Source organism: Brienomyrus brachyistius, chromosome 19 (assembly GCF_023856365.1).
Source record: "Brienomyrus brachyistius isolate T26 chromosome 19, BBRACH_0.4, whole genome shotgun sequence".
Taxonomy (NCBI): Eukaryota; Metazoa; Chordata; class Actinopteri; order Osteoglossiformes; family Mormyridae; genus Brienomyrus; species Brienomyrus brachyistius.
The window spans coordinates 19,142,208-19,165,365 of record NC_064551.1 but is presented as its reverse complement, the minus strand read 5'-3'; the positions used below and the strand labels follow the sequence as shown (position 1 = coordinate 19,165,365).

Here is a 23,158-nt window from a genome sequence, read left to right as displayed (position 1 = left end):
GGTCTGATGGGGGCTCTGGAGAAACTGAGCAAGGGGTCTGAGTATCTGGGTTTGCAAGTGTCCTAGATATAAACCAAGATTCAGGTCTTTAATGACCTCTTGGGCACAGCCATCAGCAGTACGTCTGTTTGCAGAGAGAATGTCAACCCCCTCGAGCTTCGCGTAACTCGGCAGCAACATTCATATCCTTGGTGACTCTTCATGTGAGATCAATAGATGGATTGGGAGAGCATGGGGGGGTCATAAGGTCGCTAGAAAGGTGATGTCTTTTTAAGAGGATGAAGGTCCAAGTCTTTCGAGTCCTGGTGCTCCATGTCGGAGATGAAGACTGGACCCCTTCAGAACCGTGTCTCTTCGGAGGATCCTTGGTTACCGCTGGGTTTACTTTGTGTAGAGCGAGCAGTTGCTCAGGGTGTCCAGAATGAGGCACATTACCTGCATTGTGAGGGAACGTCAGTTCAGCGTTAACGGCCACGAGGCGCAGTTCCCTGTAGGGGGTCCGGCTTGCAGCGTCCTCATTGTTGAGGACCCAAACAGCTGGACCAGGCTAAGGGAACTCCCACCAGGCTGCAGCAGATAGGTGGGTATTTCCAGGGGGTGGGACTGGACCACGTGTCGGCCTGGGGGGTTGCCAGGCACGATCCCGAGGCGTTTTGTCATGTGGTGGGTGTGGCAATGTGTGGTGCCAGTGCATGCTTTCTGACCCGACCCGACCTCACCAGATATATATGATTCCTTTCCCCCCCAGATACGATCTACGGATTCGATATATTCCAGAAAATTACTTGGAGAAATTCAAAGATGACAAAACCACTTTATTGTATTTCTATCAACAGGTAATTACTTATTTATTGCTAATTGCTTTACGAATGACTGTATAGATATGTACATACAGTCAGTGCTTGAGTTCTTTGGATAAAGACTTGGTTTTTTTAAATTAGGTTATTTTTTTTATTAATTTATATACATTTTTATTATTTCTGATGTATGTCTGTATCACAATGGGAAGCAGTATGAGAGTGATCAGAGGCCGTTCAGTAACCCTGTGATTCTGGATGCTTTACAGGTTCGAAGTGACTACATGCAGCATCATGCATCCAAAGTGAGCGATGGCATGGCTCTGCAACTGGGGTGTCTGGAAATAAGGTAAGGCAGGGGCAAAGTGAGCTAAGATGGCGAGAGGCTCGAGTGACCAATGGCAGAAGTGTTCTGAAATTCAGAAGCTGTGTGTGGCTCAGTGGCTTAAGAAACCGTGTGCCTGATCGGAAGGTTTTTGGTTCAAATCCCCAGGTCAGTAGAGTGATTTCACCATTGGGGCTTTGAGCCCTTGACTCGCAGTTGCTGCAGGGACTTTCTGACACTGATGAAAGTGTCAGAAGGCGGTGAGGTTGTGTCACACCTCCAGAGCTGGTCGCCATCTCTATGATTGACTGTAATGCTAATGAACGGTGTAACCCTTTCTGTCCCTCATTGATTGGGTCACGATAGGGCTTAGTGTTTATAAATGATGTGTCCACTTACTGTTGTCAGGTTCACGGGTGGAGGGGCAGGCAGGAAGCGTGGAAAGGTGAGGCAGGCAGGCAGGATCTTTGGGAATCGGGGTTTATTAAAGGGAACGGGAAGACGGGGCAGATGGCGGAACACTAACATTAATGACAAGTCTGGGGAAGACGGACTCAGACGCCGACTAAATACTGTTGATAAGGAGCATTGCTTGATAGCAGACATTATGCAGTAATTATCACACGACAGAAATGTCTGAAGAATGGACAGAAAATGCCACAGCATTTGCCTTTTTTCTGCCTTACCAGAATTTGTGGTGGAACAAACTGCAGGATTCAGTGGGGTAACGGTGTTATAATAAATTTAATGCCGTGATAAGAATGTAATGTAAAGTAGTTCTTAGCTTCCCAAGCTCTGGGTATTTTTGCAGATTTTTACCTGCTGTAGTTTCAAGACTTGGTACAGAAGAAGGATATAGAAGGATTAACTTCACAATATTGATACTGTGTCAAGAAAATGAACTTACCAAATTATGTATTATGAGGTCAAAAATATTTTATTAGTTTGGGATGTAGTGATGCGACTAAAGTAGCCAGAGTGTTTTTCATCTGAAAAGCGAGCTTCTCTATTGAAATGGCTTTTAACAGAAGAGTAAGAGACACATAAGAAACATCAAATCAGAACGTTTTACCCTGTTTGTTCGACTGCGTGCGACTTATGTTCAACATTTAAAAAAAGAAAAACTGTACAAATACCAATTTTGTCAAACTGAGACTCACTTGCCTTCATTCATTGTCTGAAAACAACAAGTGAAGATGAGTGAATAAGTGAAAGTGAAACATTGAAGTTTACTGTGTGTCTTACGTATATGTGTCTGTCTCTTGTCTGTGTTGTGTGTGTGTGTGTGTGTGTGTGGGCTGGTTGGTTGGCTGGTTTTTACCACATTATGGACACCAAATGTCCCTGCAAAGTGAAAAAAAAAAATTTTGCAGTCCATTTAATCCTTTTTCATATTCAGAGTCTGTTTACAGGGAATCCTAAGGGAATTTCAAGAATTATTTCACGATAATTATCGCTATCGAATGTCCTGAAAAATTATTGTGATAAAATATTTTGCTATATCGCCCAGCCCAGGTATTTATATTCACTCCGCTGTCATTTTATGTTCCTTTATGTTCTTTTGCTTTTGCATAAAAACGCTACGTGACTGACTTGTGTAATCAGTCTAACTTGGGGATATTTCATTCGTTTCCCTGGTAATGCAGATTTCCGTTCATGTTGGTGTTTTCATCTTGCAGGCGGTTTTACAAAGATATGAATGCCAAGGGACTGGAGAAGAAGTCAAATTTGGATCTTCTGGAGTGAGTGACCAACATCTATTAGAATTTTATTGGAATGAACACTATTTAATGGTCAGATCTTATGCAGCTGTAGATTACTTTTTATAGTGAATAATACAGTTTTTTTTCTCTCTCTCTTCAAGGAAGGATGTTGGTTTAGATTTGTTTTTTCCACGTGAGCTAATTGATAGCATGAAGGTAACATTTGTCCTTAAATCTACCTTGTTGCCATGGACACGCCCCGAGTATGTGACCAAGGTGACCGATATCCAAGCTGGTCCCTAACTGCTGATGCTCTGTTGACAGCCCAAGCAGCTGAGGAAGATGATCCAGCAGACGTTCCAGCAGTACGCCGCGCTCAAGGAGGAAGACTGCATGATGAAGTTCTTTGAGACGTTTGGAGACTTTTCCAGTTTTGATGACGAGGTGTTTTCCTGTGAGCTGGTGGTGAGAATCTCATTGAGCCTAATGGAAGATCTGACTTTCCATCTCTCCGTCTGTCTGATCATTAATTAGTATGCACATGCCAATGTTTATACACACAAACATAATATTCCAATTTAGAAAAAGAGACGTACAGCTTTTCTTTTTGTCTGTGATAATACTATCCAATCAAAATCAAATCTCCTGTTCACCCATTGGCTAACAAAAATGTGTATATTAATATTTATTTAACGTATTGTTTAAATTTCTATTTTCTTTCCATTTTTGAATAGTAGATCAAGACTGTCCTCTGTATTTTTAGGGGACATTTTTGCTTTAATTTGGCTGCGATTTTCTCGGTTTTCCCGGCAGCAAGGCTGGAGTCTGGCAGTGGAGCTTGTCGTCGGACCCAAGGGCATCCGACAACGTACTCAAAAGTATAGCGCGGTTAGAACCGCCGCCTTCTCCCATGTGACTTCACCAGGGCTCTCCGTCTTCCAGCTTTATTCTTGCCATCGCGGTTCCATAACAAAAGCACTGTATGTGTAGTTTACCTGGACAGACCGATCTGTGTGGAGCATGTTATTGTCAGCACTGGGTTCGGTGAGGCCTGCAAAGCATCCGTAAAGGCAGCCCACCCAGTGCAGACCAGTAAACAGAACACTGTACACAAAGAGAGCATCACAGCAAGGAATATTAAGAAGTAAATAGATATTAATAATAAATTAACTGGAAGTATAAAGCTCTGGAAAAAATTAAGAGACCGCTGTATATTTTCTAAGAATCTGCATTCTTATATTCTGGCTTAATCATGGTTCTGCTGGCAGAAGGTTACACTGAGCTGCAGGCTGCTTCCAGGCCCAACATTTCTAAGGCAGCAGTACACAAGAGGTGAAACAGAAGATACTATGAATGACCAGAAACCAGGCAGGTAAAGGGCAGAAGCAACTTCCCAATGCCAGAGATGACCCGCAAATTTTCCAACGGTGCCCCATGAATCAGAGGAAGACATCAAGTGACCTTCAAAAGGAATGGGAAACATTAAACTGCTAAGACAGCTGGGACTCCTAGAAGCCATTAAAGACCCATAGAGCAAGGAAGAAGCCCTTCATCAATGAGAAGCAGGGAAGAGCCAGGCTGCAGTTTGAAAACAAAAAAGAAAATCTATATTTTACACAGACACATTCCCATAAAATAAGAAATAAGTGAAAAAAAAAATGTTGCCGTGGTCACTTAATTTTTGCCAGAGCTGTATGTGCACACAGACCGCAGCGGACTTGTGGGATGCTTCCTAACGTGTTATTGTGGGCATTGTCATCTACACGAGTGAAACAATGGAAAAGCTAAAACTGCCATCAGCAGGGAGGAAAGAATAGGCATGACAATAACATGATTAATATCTTTTTTATTCCCCCCCCACAGCCTATCTACTTAGCCGCCTTCAAACAGGTCAGAAGTATGAAATGTTCTGTGCAGGAGAACAACAAAGGTCTGTTAAACCTGGATATAGAAGGAGTAAAGCAGGTAAAAGGTTATTTAATGGTGTCTATCCTGTGAATGACATCACCAGTGTGACCTTAACCTGTCTGAGCGATGGGCTAAAATCAGCAGTCTTCATATTTGGCTGTATTGATTCATGCACACACTTTGAAGTGTGAATGCGGGTTTCAGCGAGTACTTTGTAAAGCCATTTCACAGTTCATGGAACATTCCGTTGCACTTCTGTGTTATTTCAGTGTATTAGTAGCACCGCTAATTGACAGCGTAAGATGGTTCCACCTTCATTTAGAAGGTGAATTAATGGGTTTCTTTACAACTGTCAACTGTAGTTTAACTGCAGTGGGGAGCTCTTTTCTTTAGCTCTCTGTAAGGTCTAGTGTATCTTGACTAACATGGCATCTTGTGGTCGTCTCCTCAGCCGCTGTCCATCAACACAAACACACTGGCTGTGGCAGAAAACATGGCTGACCTGATAGACGGCTACTGCCGCCTGGTGACCGGCTCGGACATTTCCTTAATTGTCAGGCAGAAGAAAGGTAAGTGTAGTAGCTTTATGATAAAAATGATACATACTCTGATCATCTCATTAAGCTGGAATTAATCATTTGTCTATGTCTGTCATTTTTTTAGACAGGAAATCAAAACTTGCTCTCCCTGAAATTCCAAAGAAGTAAGTTGAACCGGGGGGGGGGGGGGGACACACAAGGATTTGTATACAACATGCAGTATGTAGACAATAAATACAGCAGCAGAAAGGGGAGGAACAATTATTGTGAACTGAATAAATGCATAAATGACGTTAAGCTACAGTGACCCCTGCTGTCAGCTGTTGAGTCAGCTGACTGTTGTCAGATGGGCTATAAACTCGCTCTTGTGTTTCTTCAGCAGTGAGAGGAAGGAGTCCAGCAGTTCATTCAGGGCCAGCTTCGGTAAGTGTCCTGTCCTCTCCTCTCGACCCCCCCCCCCCCCCGACCTCTCTGCACATACCATGCTGTCCCATTTGTCTCTGAACAAAAATGATGTCATGCTTCTCCATTTAGGGTCGGACATTTATGCCGAAATACCAGACGAAAAGCCTAAGCCTGGTAAGCAGAGGCATGCCCTCCGTAAGGTGTTGTGCTTGCAGGATTCCTCACAATCATTAATGCTTATTTTCTGGTTTGCACTTTCAGTATTATTTATTTTTAATGATATTTACTTTTTAAATTCCAATGGGTACCCTTTAGAACAGGACAGAAGAGACATTTTAGAGAAATGCCAGTTATAGGCTTAACTTTGCAGCACCTAAAAAATTTGACTGGTTATGCATTTAAAGTGGCTATTGATATTGATGCAAAACATCAAGATAATTATTTATAGCTGTTCAGAGCAGTAGTTAACCGCATGGTTATTTTACTGTGTAACAGTCACTTCATAACTTACTAATCCCGATACTTGTTTTTGTTATCTTAGTGGTAAAATACGGACTGACAAGAGATGCCATTGTTCTGGGCCGAATCCTAGGCGAAGGTTTCTTCGGGGAAGTTCACGAGGGACTTTACAAAAAGTCGGCAAGTATACGCGTTGGCCGTCAGCTCTTTGGCCTCGGGTCCTTTCTGCCGGCTGCCGCTTCAGGGTTTTCTTTGGTTCCTTGGAGGAGATTGTAGGGCGAGGAAAACATCATGACCTGCTGTATCATCTGACCCCCCACATTGTGCAATAAGTACATGAACTGGAATAGCTAGACATGACGTATTAACAAATATAGGAACTAATAATAGCAAGTGATAAATTCCGTATAATGTCGTACCTGAGTTCATTGTGTGTAAAAACATTATTACATTCTTGGATGAGGATTTTAAATACTTTATTAGAAGCTTATTATATTTTGATGTTATAACATTTTGGCTATTGCATTATTCATAGTTGTCCTGGCTACAGCTGCATTTATGTTAAACTGAGATGATTAGCGAGGATGGAGGGATCCTTTATGGTTATCACCTTGTGAGCTGCTGTGTGAGATCTTCACTGTGTGCCCGAAACAGACAGGGGAGAGGATCACCGTGGCGATAAAGACCTGCAAGGACTGCTCCCCCGATGTCAAAGAAAAGTTTATGAGCGAGGCTGGTAGGAACAGTGGCGATATTTACCACCACTCCAACATTGCATTTGCATGGGGCCTCTGAGGTCTGGGGACTCCCTGTTGGCCAAAACCTGTCACTACGCTGGGGGGGGGGGGGGGGGGGGGGGTGGGAGGTATGGCCCTAGAAACCTCAAATCTGCCCCTAGGAACCAACAATGCCTTTGCAATATTAGCTTATTGAAGAAGTAGATTTGGGTATGTGTGTCCCTCACACTTACTGTGTTAAAGCTCTATAGTTATATAGGTTTAGGGTTGAGGCCATAGGGCTGCTTATGTCTCCTTTTGAGTGGATGGAGCCAGACTGTTGTGTCTCTTGTCCCAAACTTCTTTGGTCCTCAGTGATCATGAAGAAGCTGGACCACCCACACATCGTTAGTCTGATCGGCATCATAGAAGAAGATCCTGTGTGGATAGTCATGGAGCTGTACAAGTACGGAGAGGTGAGTCGTTGCGCTGTATATCCTGCTAAGTACACTTTGCCTGTGTTATAAGTGTAAGAGCTTGAGTGAGTGTGTCCCATCTGATGAGTTAGTACAGACAGCCATTATCCATTCATACTGCAGGATATTTTATCAGAGAAGCTGAAATTAAAAGGTGGGACACTTGGTGGGTGACCCTGTAACGCCACATTTCCTAGGCTGTGGGTTCGATTTCCACCCAGTTTGCTCAGTCTCCTCGTTTGTGTGGGATTGCTCCATCTACTCGTCTCAGAGTTCAAAAACGTGTGGTTTAGGTGTATTGGTTTCTCTGTTTCACTCTGGTGTCTGTGTGTGTGTCTGTCTGTGTGTGTCTGTGTGTGTGTGTGTGTGTGTGTGCGCCCTGTGATGGACTGGCATATCATTCCGGTTGTCCCCTGCGTCATTCCTTGTGCTTCCTAGGAAATTATGGATAATGAAGCGTTAGAATGTGGGTAAAATTATGGAAGATGGATGGATGAATCAAGGCCACTGTGGGAACTATCAGCAGCAACCTTCACCTTAGATATCCAGCACGCCATCTGCCGTCTTACTGTGTGTGTTTCCATCAGCTGCTAAATTGCTCGTGGTGGATTAATGTGGCCTTCTGGGGACATCTTACGTACTAAAATTACAAGAAAACAAAAGCAGTCAAACAAAAAGAATGAGGAATAGATGCAGTTTTGGAGAGAACCATAGGTTCTGCTGAGCTCTTCGAGGCTAAAGGGATAAAAAGCCTGAATTAAAGAACATTAAATGGTTTGATGACACCGGACAGACTTAATAGTGAAAAAGCTTGTGTTTAATTCTCGCTCTCCTCTGTTGTAGCTGGGAAACTACCTGGTAGAAAACCATCACACAATGACCAATGTCACCTTGGCACTCTACATCTTGCAGATAGGCAAAGCTCTTGCCTATCTGGAGGGGATCAGCATGGTTCACAGGTAAAATGATGCTCTTTCCCTCCCCAGTGTTTTAAAATCGCCAGATGGGGGCAGCAGGTGAACAAACATGGCAGACAAGTATGCCTAGTAAATGGTTATTTGCACAATTTTGCAGAGATTTTGCCAATATTCGTGTGTGAGCAAATGTCAACTTCAACTGCTTGCCAGAAACTGCTTCAATTTTTTTTAATCGGACAAGGCGAACGGGACATTTGAATCTTTGTTAAAATAGTATTATTACAGACAAAATGAAAAGTTGCATCTTTCTTTTTCATTGGAATATTATGCTAGGTGTGTATAAATTGTGCCGTAATAAGTTATCACTTATTAATAATAATAGTAATGAACTATCCTAAGGGGTAGAAATTGATCCTGAATATGCTGCCAGATGCAAATAACAACGTTTAAGAAGGCTGAAGGGTTAAATGGGCTTTAATAGAAAGAAAATTTTGAATGCAAATTGACCACTTTGCCCCGACAGCTGGCCTTCAGGAAACACAGCCTGTAGCAATCACTGCCGTCCCTGGCCACAGAGTGAAAACCCAACTTGCTGTGTGCTGTTCTGCCTCCCTGGCTTACAGTCTGCACCACTGTCCTCTGTGGTCCTTCTGTTATTAACAGCAGTTTCCAGTAACAGCTGGAAAAAAATGCTTCAGTGATTCAAAGATTAAACAAGTAGCCCAAGTCTCCATCACACACATGTTGATGTTTGTGATACTAATTGTTAGTTTTCCTAGAATTATTTTTTACATTGTTTATTGAATTAGTTTAATCGCAACACTTCTGGTGAGATTTGCCTGCAATTTGTGTCATTAAAATGTGTCATTTTAACAGTGTGTAAAACGTTCCCATTTCCACATGAACTTCATTCTTTATTTATTCATTCTTTATTATTCATTTCTTTATTTATTCATTCTTTATTTATAATGTAAATCTTACATTATTATACTGCATTTTATTTTTGCATTATATGGCATACAGCAATTACAGTTCTAATGCAGATCTCTCAATGGGGTGGTAGCACTTATCCATAATGCCCACATTATGACACAGTGTTTCAAGCTGCTTTTAAGTAGCTAGCTGTGCTGATTTAGTCCCCACAGACAGCTGATGCCTTTGCCTTGTCCGCTCAGAGATATTGCTGTCAGGAACGTGCTGGTGGCTGCGCACGACTGTGTGAAACTGGGAGACTTTGGGCTCTCCAGGTACCTCGAGGAAGAAGAATATTACAAAGGTGAGCTTCAAGGTTTTTAAGGCTTCAGCGGGAAATGTTGTGGATAATGAACAGCTGCGAAATAAGGAAGCCGAGCCTCTGCGTTTCTCCGCCCTTCTGGCCTAACCTATCAAACATCTACCACAGGATACAGGTCATCTTATGGCACTGATATAATGATATTTGCAAAAGAATGCAACTACACTCTATTAAAGAACAATGAACTTTTAATTCTTGAGAATATTCAGATATGGAATTGGAATGTCAAAAAATGCAAATACCCTAAACAAATAAAACATAAATAAAACCGCAGAAAAGATAAAATGGACTCTCAGACTGTTAACAAAACATCATTATTTATTAAACATTGGCACAGGGGTATAGAGTCATTTGTTCCTTCACAGGCAATGTACTGGGTTGGTAGTATATTGGCCCGTATTACCCTGTGAAGGAACAAATTACTGTATGAGGCTCTGCTCAGTGACGCGGACGATGGTTTGTTGGTCAGGGGAAGAGTATGTATGTTTTTGCCTCAGGAATACTATCATATTGATTTTTCATTTAGTTTTTTATATTATTTTTATTTTAGTTAGAAATCTAGTTTTGTTTTAGACGTGGTTTCATTACTTTTTATTTTAAAGATGTAAATCTGTTTGGTTGTTGTTTTACTTTGGGTTTTAGTCATTTTATTTCTATGGATGGAAAGTTGTAGGACTTTGCTGGTTTCTACAAATGTCATGATATGGTGCCATTGGCAGTTTCTGTGATAAAGTTTATTGAGGAGCCCAAAGATTAACAAACCATTAATTTAGCTAAATAGTTTTTTTAAATTGGTAGCGGGATGTATTTGACATTCGTTATTATTTTGTTGGTTTCAGAACCAATATTTATAGTTGTTGTTTAATTGTAGTTTTATTTTTCGTGTCTTATTTTATTTATGATTATGGAAATGTTTTCATTAATGATAACCCTGCATTACGTACCCAGGGGCGCCGCTAGCAATTTTGGGCCCTATGACAAAATATGAGGTTGGGCCCCCCTACCACACCCATTCAGATCTCTGGGGGCCCCTAAAGGGCGTGGGCCCTTAGAATTGTCCCAACTTTCCCCCCCCTTAGCGGCGCCCCTGTACGTACCGTAAGTACTTAGTGCATGGTTAGTTTTAGCTAAATTCTTCTTTATTTCTATGACAACCAAACCACACTTCATAAACGTGACTTGCACAAACAGCTTGGCCCGGCGCGCTGGCGCTAAAAGTATGAACATTCCGGACTGTGGATGACCTAGCACTGCCCTGCGGCACGCACACTTTCACGTGCAGTATGAATTAGCCCCGAGCTGCACTTGTGACGTAGATGAGAGGGCAGAAGCAGCACCACTAAAATATTAGGAGCATTAATTCTTATGTAAACACAATCAGAAGAAATGACCATATATTGTGCGATAAGTTGATAATGTAATTTATGGTGCCAGGCTTAACTGTAGCATTGTGATGTTTAATTTTTCTTTTAATTGAACAAGTAATGATGTGTCATATGCTTGGGCAAGATAAGGCAAAAGATTATTTTATTAATAGTAAAAATGGCATCGATCCGATACTCATTACCAGTATTAGGCCGATACTGACCAAGCAGCTGATGGAATAAAATCTGGAAACTGGAGCCTTAAGGTTGTGCCTTTTGCATCGGGCTGCCAATGTGTAGGATCTAAAAGCACTTAATCTGCATCCCCTCCCCTCCCTCAGCTTCTGTTACACGGCTCCCGATCAAGTGGATGGCCCCCGAGTCCATAAACTTCCGGCGCTTCACCTCGGCGAGTGACGTTTGGATGTTTGGTGAGTGGCTCCCCACACCTTCCACCTGCACGGTGCAATTCCTTCAAAGTGGAGAGCCGCCAAAAGAAAACGATCATCTCCCAGTTGGCTGAATGGCAATTTGGCCGTTTCGTTTGCATACTGACAGAACTATGGGCCAGAATATTTATAAATCGTAATTCCCCACCCCCTGCTGATTCCTCCTGACTCTCAATTTATATGCTTTGTGTTCCCTCTCGCCTCTGAGCATTTTCATCATCCACCCCACGGTGTATTGATGGGTGCCGTCTTGAACCGTTCCTCAGCGGAAAAGATGTGTAAAGTCCATTACACTGCAGCAGAGGTATTAGAGAGTTCTGGCTTGTTTTATGAAATAATAAAATACTCTGACAGGAGGTTAGGGTAGATCTGGGAAGAGGAGCACATATTTTTATGACCTCTGAATTCAATTCGCTTCCTTGACATGTTTATGTTGTATTTAGTGGTAGAGGAGTGCTGTGAGTGCCGCGCGTTCTCGTCTTCAGTCTTCGTCTCGATCCCGTTCGCGTAGCTGCAGTGCTGTGAGTGCCGCGCGTTCTCGTATTCAGTCTTCGTCTCGATGTCGTTTGCGTAGCTGCAGTGCTGTCAGTGCCGCGCATTCTCGTCTTCAGTCTTCGTCTCGATCTCGTTTGCGTAGCTGCAGTGCTGTCAGTGCCGCTTGTTCTCGTCTTCAGTCTTCGTCTCGATCTCGTTTGCGTAGCTGCAGTGCTGTCAGTGCCGCTCGTTCCTCGTCTTCAGTCTTCGTCTCGATCCCGTTCGCGTAGCTGCAGTGCTGTCAGTGCCGCTCGTTCTCGTCTTCAGTCTTCGTCTCGATCTCGTTCGCGTAGCTGCAGTGCTGTCAGTGCCGCTTGTTCTCGTCTTCAGTCTTCGTCTCGATCTCGTTTGCGTAGCTGCAGTGCTGTCAGTGCCGCGCGTTCTTGTCTTCAGTCTTCGTCTCGATTTCGTTTGCGTAGCTGCAGTGCTGTCAGTGCCGCGCGTTCTTGTCTTCAGTCTTCGTCTCGATTTCGTTTGCGTAGCTGCAGTGCTGTCAGTGCCGCAGGTTCTCGTCTTTAGTCTTCATCTCGATCTTGTTTGTGTAGCTGCAGTGCTTTCAGTGCCAAATTCTGGATTTCTGGAATGATCATATAGAAAGCAGAGCTGTAATCAATGAAGAGATCTGAACGTAGGTCCCCCTGTGTTCTAAGTGCTGTAGTGCCGTGTGAAGAGTGATGATGACCTGATGGTCTGTGGACCTGTTCTCCCTGTAGGCAAATTGGTGGGGATCAAAGGTGTTGGGGGAGGCTGGCTTTGATATGCCTCAGCAACAGTTTTTCAAGGCACTTGGTGATAATAGGAGTAAGAGCGATGGGTCTGTAATCATTTAGACTGTCTAATGGCTGATTTTAGGCAGGGTGGGGTAATGGCCTGTGCAAGGGTCAGATTAAAGATGTTCGCGAAGACACCAGCAAGTGTGTAGGCACAGCCCCTGAGCCCCTGAGCCCCAGAGCCCCTGTCTTTCCAGACAGTCCGTCCGAGCCTGCAGCCTTCCACGGCTTCGCTGCTCTGACCAACTGTCTCACTTCATGTTCTTGTACTGCCAGTGCCTGGGTGCCTATAATGCGTGTGTGTTATTCTGACAAGCTGGTGTAGCAGCTTGATGACCGCAGATAGCGTGTTGCTTGCAATCTTGTCAGTTTCCAGTGTGGGCAGTGTTAAGGCTCTTTCTCGGCAGACGTGGCAAACGCTCTCCTGCACGCAGAAACCCATTTTTTCCTACGGCTTAGGTGCCGGTGTTCCACTGTGCTAAGTGAAGCATGACAGTCAGGGTAGCACACGGCATGACGTGATCTCGCGGCCAAAGTTCAAATTTGTTGCACTTTGCATTTTGTAAGCCGTGATCTGACCTCAATAGGAAGAAAATGGAGAAGATAGTCATTTGAGATTTTCCTTAAAAGTATAATCCATCTCTCCGGTCCTACAGAGGTATTGGAAAGAAAGCTGCGGTATGGAAAGGCATTGCTTAAGTTGCCCTGTGTGTTTAGATGTGTGTGTACATTAATTAACGTACATGTATTATTAGCTCAGTGAGGCTCATATCAGTTGCCCAGTTGTTGTTGGCAGTCCGTGGCAGTGATGTTCAACATAGACAAATAATAATATCAGATAATGCAGTGAAAGCTGTACATTGTATGTGAATAGCCTCCCTTGCAGTGTATTCCCATTCTATACACCTATTTTGCACAATTGCATCTTCACAACATCTGCCTAGTGGGTGGATGCTGGACTTGTGCAGTTCCCTCCACGTTTGGTGAGATGGAGCAGAGGCAGAAGCCTCCCTTAAGTCTGACTACATCTGTTTGCTGCTCCCTGATAATTAGCTAAGGGCCTCTGTGCTAGTTACTTTCATCAGTCTCAAGATGTGTCACGTACACAAACATAAGCTGCCCGTGTGTGCATTGAAATGCTCTCTCCTCAATTGTAGGATGAGAAGTGATAAGTGCATAAGAGAGGCGTGTAAGTGTTAAGGGTCCTCAGTATTCAGACAGTCTGAGAATGTGACAGAGGTGGTGTATGTGTGTTCAGCTGGCTGGCCTGAGATTTTGAATTTAAGACGAATCTGCACACGCATTTACATGTATGTTACAGTTTTATTACCATGTAAATAGTCCGTAGAGTTTGCGACCTACCCCAACACTTTTCATGTAGCTAATTTTAGTTTTATAATGGAATGGTTTTGCCGTAAGATTTCTTGCATGGGTCTGAAAGTGTGAGTGTCACGTCCCGATGGGTGAGATTTGGCGGCCCTGGTGTCTCTGTGGTACCTAAAGAACTAGATAATCTCAGGCCGTGTGTAACTCCTGGCCCTGTGTGTGTGTGTGTTTGCGTGTGCAGCCGTGTGCATGTGGGAGATCATGAGCCGCGGCCAGCAGCCCTTCTTCTGGCTCGAGAACAAGGATGTGATCAACCATCTGGAGCAGGGGGTCCGCCTGCCGAAACCCGAGGAGTGCCCCCCTACTCTCTACAGCCTCATGACCCGCTGCTGGACTTACGACCCCAAGGAGAGGCCCACCTTCCAGGAGTTAGTGTGCAAGCTGAGGTACGGCCTGCTAACTTCCTGAGTGACTGCCTGAACTTTGCTGGTGACACTGGGTACCAGTGAACCACATGTGTTGCCATGTGTTGCTGCTCTTTGTACATGGCAGCCGGATGTTACAGGGAAGCGGTATTTGGGTTAATTTCCTGTTATCTAAGCCTTGTGGTTGTCATGTTGCTTTTTTTTTTAACAACATCTTAGTCAGGTGACATTTTTGGTGAAACGCTGAGAACGTTTTTTTTTTTTGGCCTGTCCAGGCTGCTGAATGTAGCTCATTAAACCAAGCAGCTGTGTGGGTCAGCCATGTTTATGACCTAATGTGAAAGAAAATGTGTAGGTTCAGAATGCTGTGATGTGAGTACTCCCACCCCCCCCCCCCAGTGATGTGCACAAGATGGAGAAAGAGCAGGAGGTGGAGCAGCAGAGGATGCGCCCCTCCAGGACCTTAGACCCCAGGGTAAATGACCCTCCTCCCAAGGTAGCTTGCCCCGTCGTTAAACTCCCACCCACTCCTGCATAACTCTCCTATCTGACCGCCCCACACCCCCATCATTCTCTTTGCAGCCCTCGAGGATGAAGCCCTCCCGCTTTGGAAACACGCTTGGTGTAGCCTGCAAATCCAGGTATGCTTTCATGTGCCTGATATCGCCACCTGCAGGTCTTCATATGTAATACCAACCAAGCTGTGTAGCTGTGGATTTCTTTATGCAAACTGCTTTGTTTTTATGGACAATTTAGAAGCACGTTGTTACATTTTTATTACATTTTATTACCTTAAAGTATATATATATATATACTTATTATATTACATATAGTATGCCAAATTCATAATTTACTTGTCCCACGTGCCGTTAGTGGTGTAAGGTGCACAAGATGTAAAGTTTGTCATCAGGAATGTGTGTGTGGACTGCGAGCACAGTCTAGATTCTGGATCGCACAGGGATCCAGTGGGAATGGATGGATTTCTGCGGATGAGACTGGCCTATGTATTCCTCACACACGCCTACTTGTAGGGTGTGATTGTCACAGCTGTGTGTGGCACAGAGTCGGCTGTGTGCCACTTCGCGCCCAGCGCTCCCATGTGTCTGTCTGTCTGCCCCGTCTGTCTGCACGCTTGCCCCACCCGCTCCGCTTCCCCAGCTGCCCGAGTCGCTGTGTGCCAGCTCTCCTGCCATCGCTAGCCCTTGTGACTACCAGTCGCCCTTCGACTCCAGCCACTTGCTGCCGCTGCCTAAGTCAGCCCCCTCGCCGCTGCAGTGTGGGGGTAAGACCGCTACCCGCTCAGCCGGTACCGGAGGAGAGGCCGGGGTGGCCCTGTGGTGGGGGTCCGGTATCGAGGTTCCTCCCTCGCAAGAGCAACGCGAGACAGAATCCTCAGGCCTTTCAGGCAAACTTCAGGCTTTTAGTTTATTGCTGATTTATGAGTAAACAGATCGATCTCTCTGCTCTCCTCTTTTCTCTTCCCCAAGCCCCTTCCTCAGCCATTTTCCATCCTCTGTTCTGTTCTTTCATTCACTGGTTTGGTGCTTCTGTAAAGGACGAGTTTCTCTAATAGTTCATGTATCATTGTTCTAACTTTGTCTCCGCTAGCTGACCTCGTTCTCCCTTTCTGTGGCCTGGAGGATCTTTCTTTTTGAATTTGCACTTTGTCCTTCTTTGTCACCACAGATTGAGGTTTTTACCAGAGATTCCCTCCTTCTTTTATTCCAGCTCTAAATAACGTCATTAAACACTAAACAAGTCAAAAAGAATGGAACAGTAAGGCAAATGTGCAACAAGAGAAAAACTGAACGAATGAATGAAATTGCAATCGAGAAATCTTGTTAAAGAGTTAAAATGTATGCAAAGCACATTGGTCTGTCTGTTTCCGTGGAAATTCACTAAACGTGTGCTGCGTGAGATTAAAGCAGTGGGTCTGCATTTCTGTAAAGAGGGGATCTGATCATAGAGCCGACCAGCATGGAGGACGGCGCAGCGCATGTGGGAGATGGAAGCGGCAGCGCCTGCAGGAGACCCTGAAGAGGCCAGAAGCAGGAGATGATGGAGGACAACAAGTGGCTGGAGAAGGAGAAGAAGCTGCTGGTGAGTTGTGGCCCTTGGCTTCTGGCGGGTTCTCGGAAGCAAAATGTGGCGGTAGGGGATGGAACCCACAGCCTTGACGCTTCTGCCACCTGAGCTGAACAGCTGGTGACATTTAACCGCCTCATCATTCACAGGACCATGTATCTCGAATCCATGATTAAAGCGTTGCATTGATTTTGTTGGAGATACGGTAACTGCAATAATTTTGTGTCTGTGTGTTATTCTACTATAAATTATGCAGTCATTTCCTAAATTATGTCATAGCCAAACATTTTTATATACAAATATTTGATGTTCCTGCTGATAATTTCCTTGTGGACCTTGTCTGGTAAGTATAGTTTTTAAACACTGTTCTAGACACCTTTGATATCTATAATGCCTTACTGTGCCTATACTGACCCACAGCCCCATCATTATGGGATGTTAGTTGTCTAATCATGAAGGCATTTCTTCACCAGTCTGGCTTTGTTTAGACTGTGTGGATGTGGAGACTGGCTCTGCATTTTGTAATGTTCCCTCCTTTGTTATTTCGTCTGACCTCAGGCTCTCATGGGCTCGGCCTTTGGTGTCTTTGTAAGTGCTGATTTGTACATTTTCCTGAGCATGCAGTCAGTATCTCACCACCAAATCGTCTTGTCCAATCACAGGACCCCATGGTGTCAGATGACCTGCCCTCCCCAGTGGTACAGTTTTCTTTTGGCTTGTTTTTTTAATCGTTTTGCGGTCATTACTTTGTTTCAGTTAACTCATCTGACAAAAAAATGTGTCACTTTTGCTTTTTATACTTGATCACGGTTGAATATAGTCCAGCATATTTCGTTTTGAGCAGAAGTAAATCACACATATAGTTATTCCCGTCAGTTTCTCTTGGTTTAAAAGACATCACTCAGCCTCTTAGATGGCCTGTTTTGAGCGGTTTGAATAATCTTGCACTTGCTTTTTCTAGACTCCGGAACGGGAATCGGGATATGGTGAGTCCTGAGTCGTCCCCATTCTGGCCCGGAATCATTCCACTCTCTTTCTGAATTATGGCTCATTGTGGTTAATTAGTCCCGAGTCCTAAATCCAGACCAGTCTACAGTCATCTTAAAATTTCATATTGACAAATAAGGCTTGGTTTGTTTGCCCCAGTGTGACGTCAAAGGAAGCCGTTTCATGTTATACAGCTAATTGCAGTTACTTCTGCAAATGTGTTTACTTCTATATTTAGTTCTCCAGTGCTTGTTCATGTGCGGTGAAGTGAAAAAGAAAATATATTTCTGGACTTTCTGAATCTTCGTGAAACGAGAATCTTCATTCTCATTCAGCGAACGTGCAGTGAAGCTCTGTGGAAATGGACAGATCATCATGCTTTGCGTACATTTGAACTTTTTATAACACAAGATTTCTCAATAGCAGTGTTGTTCATTCATTCTGTTGCGTTTCTTTTAGACCTTTGCCTCGCTTCCTAGTTTTGCCTTGTTTAGTTCTTATGACGTTATTTACAGCTGCAAAAGGCAGAGCTGCGGTGGGTATTCCGGTAAAAAGACGGGCGAGTGTCCACTAGAACCTCAAATCTACAGTGCCCTCAGTGTTCAGAGAGAACATCAAGACATGGCTGCCACAGAGCATGGCGACAAGGGAGAGTGAGGGGCGAATCCACAAAGAAAACCCTTCAAAAAACATACTTTTTCCCAAATAACTCCTGCAATGTGGCTGGATAACCCATCCATCCATCCATCCATCCATCCATCCATCCATCCATCTTCCTTTTAGTACCTGTTCAAGGACATGGGGTGGGGGGGGGGGGTGACATCTATCCCAGCCAGCATTGGGGACAAGCCTGAGGTGCCCACTAGAGGTGGGACAGCAGTCCATCACAGGGCACACACACATCCACAGTCGTACTCTGTAGGTCATTTGGAGGCACCAGTTAACCTAAGTTCAGAGGAAACTGGAGTATCCACACAACACTGGGAGAAGGTGCAGACTCCATGTAGGGTTTTTGCCCCCAGTGCTAGAGGGCTGAGGTGACAGTGCTGCCCACTGCCCACTGCACCACTGTGCCACCCTTGTTAAATAAATAATACCTTAGTGAAACCTGTTAAGTGTTTTCTGTTTTTTGAGGCTATATTTTTTGAGTTTTAGAAGCTGGTGAGACCAGACTAATATTCCTTATACTCTGATACATACAGTAAGAGCACATATCTTGACATAGATAATAACTGCAAAGTGATGATTCACTGCACTTGCCTTGGTCCTGTGCTGCATAGGAAGTTGGAATGTGACTGCAAGGATGTTATAGCTCTCTTTTTTTAATTGCATTTATTATTTACAGACATCATGAACTGTGGTGATTGTCTCTTTTTCTGCCCTCCCCAGCTGAATTCACCGCCCCCCCAGAGAAGCCCCCAAGACTGAGCACGAAGGTGACTATCACGCTGTCCCGGGTCCTCGTCCTGGCCAGCAGCTGCCACACAGTAGCACCGCCCTGTTAAAACCTTTGAAGTATAATAGGCAGAGAGAGGTTCTCTCTGCTAAATGGCCTTATTTAGCAGATGGTGGTTATTTCAGGTGTGGAGGTCCAGGAGGGGGGAGGGAGGAGAAGTTTATGCTGTTTACAGCCCTTCATGTAACCATAGCAACACTGTTCTGGCGACACTAAGATTGTTTCAGTGTCAGCGGGCTGACTGGCTCACTCTCTGGCCCGCCCCCTCGCAGCCGGCCCCCACTGCGGAGATGGACCGCTCCGACGACCAAGTGTACCACTTCGTTATGGAGCTGGTGAAGATGGTGGTGCAGCTGAAGAACGACGTCAACATGCTACAGCCGTCTGAGTATGTTGGTGTGGTCAAGGTGAGGTGGGCGGGGATGGTCATGGCGGCAACAACGATGTGAAAAAAAGATTTATTTAACAAATAGCAGTATTTTCTAGTTAGTTATTCAATGCAAAGAGTCAGAATTGCAAACTCCTTTGCTGAAAATGCATACAAAACTTATTATGGGGTGTATTCATCTTCTGCACTGGAGAATTTAGACTAGTGGTACATTTATGTCCAAAATGACATTGGGTCAGAGCAGATAAGTGCATCGTTAATAATTAATAAGCCCAAAGAGCATCAGCTCAAGCATATAATCAGTAAGGGCATTAAACTCTTTCAGTTATTAAGTTGCTGGCTAGTAGCTACTCAGATATTAATATAGGAGTGTAGTGCATCATCCATCGCTGGCCAGCAGAAGCCATTCTTAGTTAATTGACATGGCTGGGAGATTAGCAGAAAAAGGAGGAAAGGAATATAGAGAGAAGGTGTATTTGTAATAAAAGGAAGGTGAGTAATAAAATTATTCCTCTCTTGATGTTATTATGGAAATTGAATTCCTGACCTTCACAAACCAAAATGTGTCTTTGGAAATAAGGTGCAAATTACGATGTGTTAAAATGTCGTTGATTACAGTAGCTAAGGGCACATGTGTAGGGAAAAAAGCCAAAGATGATTGGGTTGAACGTTATAAATGCATAAATGTATTCGGTGTCTAGCTGTGAATCCACATCATTATGAAGTTAAAGCGGTGTGTATTGACGTGAAACTCTCGCATTTATCAGCACCAATTTAGGTTTCTCTCTCAGCAATAGCCTTTGCCGTCAGAGAGCCTCGGCTCTTTCACTAATTTTGAAAGGTTTACTCATACTAAGAATTGTGTATTGAGTGTGACCGTGACTGGTTAAATGGTTGATGGATGGATGGATGGATGGATGGACACTCACAGACTCTTCTTGGGGCTGAACTGGGGGATTGGCAGTGTTGCAGGTCCCTTTATCAGCCTGGGTCCATGCCAAGTGAAGTGGGCAGTTCTCTGTTGGCACATAGACAGTGTTTATGCACTTACACCCATACATGTCGCTTGTGCTTTGGTATCTGATCTTCTTCAGTTCCTCTTGAATGGTTAAACCTTGCTGCAGTGCACCTGATTTTTATGATGTTTACAATGGGAGTGTGAGAGGGGGGTTTTGAAGCTCCGCCCAGACCTACACCCATAAAAAACACACAGACACACCTCATGGATCCCGCGACAGCTGTAGGGAATCTTCCTCTACCTCCTGTCTCCTCCCCTTTCAGCCCTATAGATCTCTTCTTGCGGGTGGTCTGTCACTTCAAGGGTGATTGACACCATCCCCCTAGGGACTGTGAGTCAAAGTCAGGAAGTACACACCAGCATTGACATGCAGTACAGATGCTCCATGTAACATAGCTACAGTCTATCATCGATCGTAGCCCATCCATGTATTTGCCTCTGTTTCTGACATTAGTTGTTCTTCTGATGTGACAGTTGTAATTTCGCCTGTGTCTGTCTGTTTCAGTCTGTTGGTCTGACCCTGCGGAGTCTCATTAACAGTGTGGACCAAGTCCTTCCAACTCTCCACGATTCCATCAGGACTGAGGTACTTTGCTGTGAGGCCACTCCTCGCTTTCCGTAACCTCTGCCCCCTAACGTGTGTCACTCCTTCCCTCAGAACTGGGGGGGGGGGGGGGGGGATCCACGATTCTGCACAAGGATGTGTGGTTCTTGGACGTCCGCTCCCTGGTGGACTCTGCGGAGTGTTGCTGACTATTGATCCACTCCTCCTAATGAAAAGCTTCATTTTTTAAAGTGGCAGATAAACGTTAATGTCCTCAGCGAAGGTCTTGGGATGATGACATTTGTAGTAGGTTGTCCTTTTAGGGCACGAAACAGCCTGTAATTTTACAGAGATGGTGACGCTGTGATCTTCTCTCCCCACAGATTGAAGGCACTCAGAAGCTGCTGAGCAAAGACATGGCGGAGCTGATCAGCAAGATGCGTCTGGCCCAGCAGAACGCCGTCACCTCCCTGAAGGAGGAGTGCAAGAAGCAGATGCTGGCCGCTGCTCACACGCTGGCCATGGATGCCAAGAACCTGCTGGACGCAGTGGACCAGGCCCGCGTGCGCGCCAATGTGGCCAAACCTAAGCCGGAGAGCTCATAGTGGACATGGTTCAAGGAGCCAAAGTGTCCAGTGACAGGGACCTGCTGGATCCCATTTCCTGCTGGGGACAGGAGCTGAAGGGAAGCAGTCATCTCCCTCATAACTAACATTCTGGTTGTTGTGACAGGTTTTTAAGGTACCGCTGTTTTTAATAAGGGCTCAGACATGCATGTTCTCTCACTCACACACAAACACACACAAACACACGTGCACAAAGTTGCAAATAAGCCGAATGGAGCGGATGTGCACAATGAAACAGATTAAACAAACTGACAGTATTGTGCCATCTGAGCAAAACCAAAGACTTAAATGATTCATACTTTGGAAAAATTCTTCCAATTCTGAGCAGGGTATTATGACATGAAAAATTATGAATTATTTTAGAATGAATATTTTTTTCATTAATTTTATATTTAATGGCTGCAATAAAAATATTTTACTGCAGTTATAATCTGTACATTTTGATTGTATGTTTATGGTATTAATTAAAAAGACTGGTGTAATTAGTCTATAGCGCCTTTTGACTGTCATGTCATAATAATTATTGTTTCTAGTCAGTCTGTTGTTTCCCCAGTTCCGTCGGGCCCCACTCACCCCGCACGTCTGCTTCCTCAGGGCGACTGTTTTTGGGGGCAGAATGTAAGGGAGGGTGTAAAAGCAGCACAAATCTTCACATACAAAAATATTCTGACTGAAGAAACTCAACGTCAGCATGAAACTGCAAAATCCTGCACATTTCAGGCCATTTAGAAATGCCGTTTGGACTCATTTTAGGTCCCAAAAAAGATTTATGGCCACCCTACTTCCTGAGACCTCAGGCTTGTAGCCAGCATGTGGTGGAAATGGTCTCCCAAGACTGGGCGGTCAGGAGGTCAATGGGACCCATGAAAACAGTGACCTAGAGGGACGAGACCTGATGATAATTCATCGCTGACACTCGAGTCTGCCGCCCATATCCAGCTTCCTGTGCTTTGTCACCCGGTACCTTTTAGCACCGGTGCAGAACTTCCTTTATTTGGCTGGCGTTTAGCCTGACTTATTGCGTAATTATTATGTAGACAAAAGGCACAATATGTTTATATTTAAAGATCAGTATCCAGCTCGGTAAGGTCATTGTGAAGAGATGCCCCTGTGTTCATGGAGGCATGGGTGGATAACCCCCCCCCCCCCCCCCCCCCAATGTTATGTCCTTATCGGTGTCAGGTATATGCTTAATGACCCAGGATTTTATCCATTAAAATGAGTTAGACTGAGAAAGGAAATATTTTACACGATAGAAATGTGTGTTACATACGCTTCATAAATCATTTGGTAGTCTTTTATTATACAGTACATGGCAGCTTTTAAAAATAACATATAATATGCGCGTGTAAATCCCAGCCACTGTGTGATTTTTGGATTGAGAGAATTAGGTCTTGGCAAACTGCCAGGTAAAGAAGAACCCCATCTGATTTAAGGTGTTTGTCCTCACTGGAAAACTGGATTGTGTTACTTCTAAGGATTCGTGGTTGGCTTCCTGGTTTGGGAAACGCCCACAGGAGTCTGTGACGCAGGGTCGGGGTGGGTCTGCGATACGGGGTCGGCGTGGGTCTGCGATACAGGGTCAGGGTGGGTCTGCGATGCAGGGTTAGGGTGGGTCTGCGATACAGGGTCGGATGTGGGTCTGCG

General features: G+C 44.4%; 1 protein-coding gene across 1 annotated transcript in view; it reads left to right on the top strand.

The window, feature by feature from the left end:
• LOC125715104 (protein-tyrosine kinase 2-beta-like) overlaps positions 1–21,999 on the top strand; it is a 33,980-nt gene extending 11,981 nt beyond the window's left edge. The window contains 31 exon segments of the mRNA XM_048986344.1: positions 749–836; positions 1,067–1,146; positions 2,802–2,864; positions 2,987–3,041; positions 3,150–3,290; positions 3,639–3,713; positions 4,689–4,790; positions 5,185–5,302; positions 5,397–5,436; positions 5,652–5,695; positions 5,807–5,851; positions 6,219–6,316; positions 6,791–6,872; positions 7,228–7,328; positions 8,172–8,287; positions 9,421–9,521; positions 11,245–11,334; positions 14,224–14,428; positions 14,807–14,903; positions 14,990–15,094; positions 15,452–15,689; positions 16,359–16,393; positions 16,395–16,418; positions 16,420–16,449; positions 16,451–16,507; positions 17,155–17,190; positions 17,454–17,478; positions 18,869–18,915; positions 19,208–19,342; positions 20,847–20,927; positions 21,269–21,999. Coding sequence (XP_048842301.1) covers positions 749–836; positions 1,067–1,146; positions 2,802–2,864; positions 2,987–3,041; positions 3,150–3,290; positions 3,639–3,713; positions 4,689–4,790; positions 5,185–5,302; positions 5,397–5,436; positions 5,652–5,695; positions 5,807–5,851; positions 6,219–6,316; positions 6,791–6,872; positions 7,228–7,328; positions 8,172–8,287; positions 9,421–9,521; positions 11,245–11,334; positions 14,224–14,428; positions 14,807–14,903; positions 14,990–15,094; positions 15,452–15,689; positions 16,359–16,393; positions 16,395–16,418; positions 16,420–16,449; positions 16,451–16,507; positions 17,155–17,190; positions 17,454–17,478; positions 18,869–18,915; positions 19,208–19,342; positions 20,847–20,927; positions 21,269–21,490 — 2,776 coding nt within the window. The 3' untranslated portion in view covers positions 21,491–21,999.
• Positions 22,000–23,158: the final 1,159 nt, after the last annotated feature.